This window comes from Solea solea, chromosome 4 (assembly GCF_958295425.1).
Source record: "Solea solea chromosome 4, fSolSol10.1, whole genome shotgun sequence".
NCBI lineage: Eukaryota > Metazoa > Chordata > Actinopteri > Pleuronectiformes > Soleidae > Solea > Solea solea.
The window spans coordinates 20054994-20061085 of record NC_081137.1 but is presented as its reverse complement, the minus strand read 5'-3'; the positions used below and the strand labels follow the sequence as shown (position 1 = coordinate 20061085).

General features: G+C 44.5%; 1 protein-coding gene across 1 annotated transcript in view; it reads right to left on the bottom strand.

The window, feature by feature from the left end:
• Nucleotides 1-4017: 4017 nt before the first annotated feature.
• Nucleotides 4018-6092, bottom strand: part of LOC131457949 (reticulon-4 receptor-like 1) — a 71212-nt gene continuing 69137 nt past the window's right edge. The window contains exon 4 of the mRNA XM_058626498.1: nt 4018-6074. Coding sequence (XP_058482481.1) covers nt 5175-6074 — 900 coding nt within the window. The 3' untranslated portion in view covers nt 4018-5174. The remainder of the gene's footprint in view (nt 6075-6092) is intronic.

Below are 6092 nucleotides of genomic sequence, written 5' to 3'. Positions count from 1 at the left end.
TTTTTGTTCATTTGCGCATGAACTTTTGTTAGCCTTTAAAACTGTGATATTTGTCACTTGTCAAGTGACAATATGTGTTGTTGAACAAAGGAGCCGCTCTGTATGGCAGGTTTAGACTTGGATGGAGCGAAACAATTTTCCGGGGGCAAAGTGAAAGAATGACTGAGTGTCAGGAGAGGCAGGTGTTACACTTCTGCGACAGGTCAGCTCAGATCCTCCGGCGGGGGTAAAGGCTGGCGTCAAGGCTGCGCGCTCTCACCGGCTCCATTACAGATCCCACTTCTTTTTTCTTTTTTCTCCTGTTGAGAGTCAAGTATTTGTCTGTAATGAGTGTAATGTAGCCTGATGATGGATTTCAGGCAGCTGGTGTATACTGGCAGAGGAAGTACACCGCACGTTAGCTGCATGGTCCATGATAAATGATAAATGCTCTACGGCTGGATGGTGATGGGAGCGGAAATACAATCTCAGTGGGAATATTCTGCCTCGTATAGACACATGGAGTTTATATCCAATTGGTGGAAAACCTCATACATTTGCATTTAACTGCAGGTTCCATAAAACTTTCGACTGCGCTTTGTTTCTTTCTGCTCACTCTCCTTTGCTTTTTTATTCTTGCTGAGACAGAACTCTACAGGGATTTGCATGGAGAAATCAATTTTGCCTGGCCTCTTTCGCCTTTAGAAGGAACATAGGCATATATATAAATATTCACATGAGGCTATTTCAGATCCTCAGCTTAGGGACTAAACTAGTGGATGAGCTGTTCTCCCATTTGATCGTAAAGCCTGCATACATGCGCCTCTGTGGAGGATTTCTATGTCTCCTCTTCTTTGCCTTGTTTTCTAACCTAATGTCCGTCTGTCTTTGCTCATTTCTCTTCCTGTGACTGCTCTTACCTTCTCATGTCTTCATTTTTGATTCCTTCTCTTTAGCCTTCTGTTACATTTCCTCTCTCCATGTGACCCTGTGATGGACTGGTGTGACCTGTCCAGGATGTACCCTGCCTTCCGCCCCATGTCAGCTGGGACTGGCACCAGCACTCCCCGCACGACCTTCATGCGGAGGACAAAGCGGTAGAAGATCGATGGACAGAGTCTTTCGGAATTCTTTCTCTTAGTTGCTTATTGAGTATTTTCATTCCTCCTTTTCTTTTCTTTTCCTTAATGAAAACATACCCTGGACTTGTCTGTCTCATCTTTAATCTTGCTTTTTTTAAAATGACTTTCCATTTATTTCCTTATTAGTACTCTTTTAGGTCTCACCACTCACCTAACCATGTACCTTTTGAGTTTCCTGTGATAATTAACGCGCCATTCTTCTTCAGACACAGAGTGACACGTTATAAATGTCCCCGATCAAGCTGAAACAGAAGCTCTCTGCTTAAAACTCGTATCTTCATTACATGGCACCTACAGATGGCTGAACACATGCAAACAGCAGCCCAGGCTTTGTCATGGCACACTTATACTGATAACAACGTATGGCCCTTTTCCACTATGGTCCCGGCACAGCACTGTTTAGGTCCAGTATTCCAGTCACTGGACTGAAATACAGCGGCAGGGTTTGTTAAATATTGAGATTTTAGACATTTCCCTGGTAATTGTTGGAGATTAACCCACATTTTTAGGATTGTTAAGTCTTTTTAACTGATCTACAGTTAACGGCATTGTTCGGCTTGATTCTCGTGTCGGACGTCTCTTGCTGTGACGGTGACGGCGACGTCACACGTAGTATCGCCCCTCAGCTCGCTTGGAACCTCCCCAGAGCAGGTACTAAAAAAAAGTACCAGGTCCTATGCTAGTGGAAACGCAACTGAACCGTGCCGTGTCGAGGCGTGACGCACCAGTGGGAACACGCTATTAATGGATTTTCGGGGGGGGGGGGGGGGGGGTCAGATATTTCCACCCCTGCGTCTTTAATTCCTTGTGCTTCACTCTCTGACCTGTCCTGCCGCCCTTGCTGCCAGTCAGGCTGAATCTAACATAACAATGGGTGTATACGACTACACAAACACACATCGCGGTCCATACATGCAGGAACATCAACACACTGCACACAATCATGGATGCAACACCCACGACCTCTCTTGACCTCCCCTCGACCCATCACAAGACACCTGCTTCCCATCCTCACAGCTAATACAGCTTGACAGGTGTGTGTTTTTTGTGAGCGTGTGTGTTTGGGCTTGTGCTTACAGTCATTCTGATGAATATTTGATATGAGGCTGCTGATTGTATGAGTGAAACTAGGACATGGAGGAGGCCTGCAGCAGATGAATGTAATAACATATTCCACTACCTCCTTCTCCTTCCTTTTTTCTTTCACTTTTTTTTTTTTTTTTAAACAATTTTCATCCCCGGCCTTATCATTCAGCTTCAGGGCTCATTGTGGAGGTCTGTGTATTAGCCACACATAGACAGATGTGTATATACACTGACAAAGAGGAGGCACATAAACGCAGACAACCGCAGCCATTTGAGGACACTTTCCATTTAATGTTATTTATAAACAGCTTTTGAGTCTGGCATTGTTTGATAACCACATACAAAATATTTGGGTTACACAAAGAAAGAGAGCAGAGGAAAAGAATAAGGAGATAGAGAGTGCGGTAATGAGGCCTTGAAGAAACGGGAGCAAAGACTGAAGAGAGGGAGGGAGAAAATAAGCAGACAGACGGGCGGGAAATACATAGGAATGAATAGAGCAGAGACAGGAGGAGGAGCAGGAGATGGCAGTGCGGCGCGTACCATTTATCTTCAATGAGTAAGCAAAACAAAAAGAGGATGAAAATCAGCATGATAATCATAATAAATAAAAAACCAACTTCCAACCTCCAGGTCCCTGTTTATTTATTGATGGGAACTATTGAGACACAACAGAGTCACTTTCTCTTCTTTTCTTTCTCTCTCTCTCTCTCTCTCTCTTTTTTTTTTTTCTTTTTACAAAAAATTTCAAACTCACAAGAATTAACAGACACAATTTACATCACCTCTGGGTTTTACAGCAGCACAAACGGTAAAGGGTCTCTAATCCTACATGTCAGAGGAGAATGACACCAGTTGCTGTTCCACTCCAACATTTAGATAGATTGACAGAACGAGGCGGAGCTCAGCAGGAAACGCACACAAGCAGAATTAATGTGGCCCCTGTTCTCGGGTTCCCGATCCAATTGCAGTATTAAACCAAACTAATAATCCTTTGTGCTTTTTGTCATTGTGCCATGAATTTAGCTTTTTAGCAAGGTCTTCTTTTTGCATACAAAGGCAGTTTTTTTTTTTTTTTTTAAAAAAGAAGAAAAAACCAGAATGTGTAACTTTGTAATGCTGTAAGAAATAGGGAGACTTTAAGCATTACTGGCTAGTTAAAGGTACCTGGACGGCCCGTGTGCATCTGTACATTGTAATCGAGCACTGGAAACGTTTTGGTGAGTTACTGTGAAACTGGGGTTTGAAAGGCCTGGACTAAGAGGGGTTGGTTGTTTTCATACATGGTACAGGAAGGCTGTGAAGGTGATTGGGCTTTGTTATGGGTCGTTGTGCTTGAACTGCTCCAGTTCTTTGTTCAGAGCTCTGTTTCCCCACAGTCTCCTCTGTCCTTTGTCCTTCGGCTTATTTTCTAGAAGAAGAATCCGTGTAACTCAGAAAAGGCTCCAGGAATCGCTCCTCTTGGGCGTAGCAGCATTTAAAATCCAACTTTCCACTCAGGCGTTGCTGACAAGTCCATCTGCCGGTGTGTTTTTTTGTTTGTTTTTTTTTGTATGCATGCAACACACAAGAAGGGACAAAGCAAGACATTCTGTAAAAGTAGTTTGTCTCTTTGCTCTGTGGTGAACTTTTTCTTGTTTTCTATGTTCCGACAATTGATCAGACAATTTCTGGAACTCGTGGTCGGCTTGTGTACTCTAACTCTTCCCTGATTGTAGGACCTTTTTGTCCAGCATTTGAAAACCTAAGGTCTGTGTTTGATGGAAATACATGTATATTATATATATATATATATATATATATATATATATATATATATATATTTTCTTTTCACATCAACCTCCACAGCATTACAGAAGAAAGTGCAATACAGTTTGTTGGAGTTTGAAAGTTTTGCGAGCCCGGCCACAGCTTGTACTTGGTCCTTGACCTTTCTGGCTTGTTGAGGCCTCTGTTTTGCAGCCGGTGACGTCGTAGATTGACTGAAAATGTCTCCGTCATAGTTCGTCCTCAAACTCTTGGCTCTCTTTTAGGCACTCTTGCTGTTTTTAAGCTTCGTTCTACTCTCATGGCTTTAGTGGTTTCTTCAGTGGACGCACGGTTATACGAGCAGTAAACGGATACATCATCACACGTTCTCCCACTCGCTCATTTACAACTAACTGTGACAAGACGTCCCGTGTGATTGGTTAGTTCAGAATGGCTTTCAAGTTGATATGATGCGAAGGGGAAAAGGACAGTTGCTATATATTTTCTCAAGTCCGGTGTTTTTTGATTTTTTTTCTTTCTTTTTTTTTAGCGTTTAGCGTGAAACCCAAAAACACAGATGTGCATTAAATTGAGTCAACCCTGCCGCAAGACATGGAAGTACAACCGCGTAATTAGTAGACATACAGTAATGACAGTTTTTACTGCTGGAACTTGATGTGATGACTCATTTTACAGCTAATTGTGTCTGCAGTCTTGTTTCCAAATGTGTAGGTAAGAAGTGAGAAAACGTGTCTCAGTGTGAATGACAGATGAAGGGTGCACTGAGTAAGCTTTACTGTGTCAAGAGAGCTAAGTCTGAAACCGCTTTGAACCCCGTTAACTGGTGTTCTCGCCTTAATCTGAATGAATCATTGGCTTCTTACTTTGCGTGGCTGTACAATGTCGTAAATACGTGGATTCTGTGAAGCACTCGATGCCACAGAGACAAATACAAAGTTCTCCTGTTGTTTCCCTTGGTGACATCATCAAAGCAATGGGATATATCATTTTCCCTGACTTCTATGTTTTGATTATGACTCACAAAGATCCCTGCCTTATTACCTCAGGGAAACTTTTGAGAGTAGATATTTGATAATGTTCTTTATACATAGTTATGTATACACAGTTATGCCTCCGTTTTTAAGAGCCAGGACGGGGTGTTTCAGGAGAATGAATCATAGATTTGTACCACCAAGTCAACAGTGTCTGTATTCACTCTCAGCGTAGGATTACTGAAATGAGCGACAGCAGCAGGGCTGATGAGTAACTGAGCATATAATCTGCTCGCTGTGACTCTGCCTTATTAGTAGCTCTCTGGACCCCACTTGGCGGGCCGACAGAAGTCCTGGGGGTGCACTTATTCTTCCTCCTTGCAGTTGCAGGCAGGTCATATTTACCTCCGTCTGGGGTATAGTCTGTCTCACCCCCCTCTTGTAGTACCTGCACCTCATTTGGCCCCCCTTTTGCCTTGCGGCCCCGGCGGGTGCAGTTCCTGCGGCCTCCCTTAGGCGGCCGTGGCAGCGGTGACGGTGAAGGGAAGCTGTACTGATCCCCGTGTGGCAAATAGGGCTGCTGATGGTGGTTATGATGCTTTCTGTGACGGTTTAGGTGGTTCAAAGACTCCCCGTGTTCCATCTCTCCGTCCTGGGCACCGCGTGCGTGACTTTCACCTGACAAGCAACTGGGCAGATCCTCTTTCTTCAGCACTTTCAGGTCCTTCCCTGCCAGCTCCGGTGGTGACACGCACATCAGAGAGGAGGTGGAACCTCGGAATCTCCGCAGCCAATCCCAAAGTGACAGAGCCTTGCAATCGCACTCCCAGGGGTTGTCGTTAAGTCGCAGGTACTCCAGGGCTGGCAGTAAAGTCAGACTGGCACCCGATAGTTCAGTCAGGGAGTTATTGAACAGGTACAGAGTAGTGAGGCGACGCAGGTCATGGAAAGCCTGGCGGTCAACCCACTGGATCCGGTTCTGGTGGAGAAGAAGGCGGTCCAAGACCCCAAGACCGCGAAAAGTGTTTTGCCGAAGGTTCCACAGTCGATTGCCATGCAGGAATAGATGACTGAGGTTCAGCAGGTCGATGAACAGGTCATCCTCCAGGAACTCTAACTGGTTGTCCTGCCGAGAGCAAAGAAA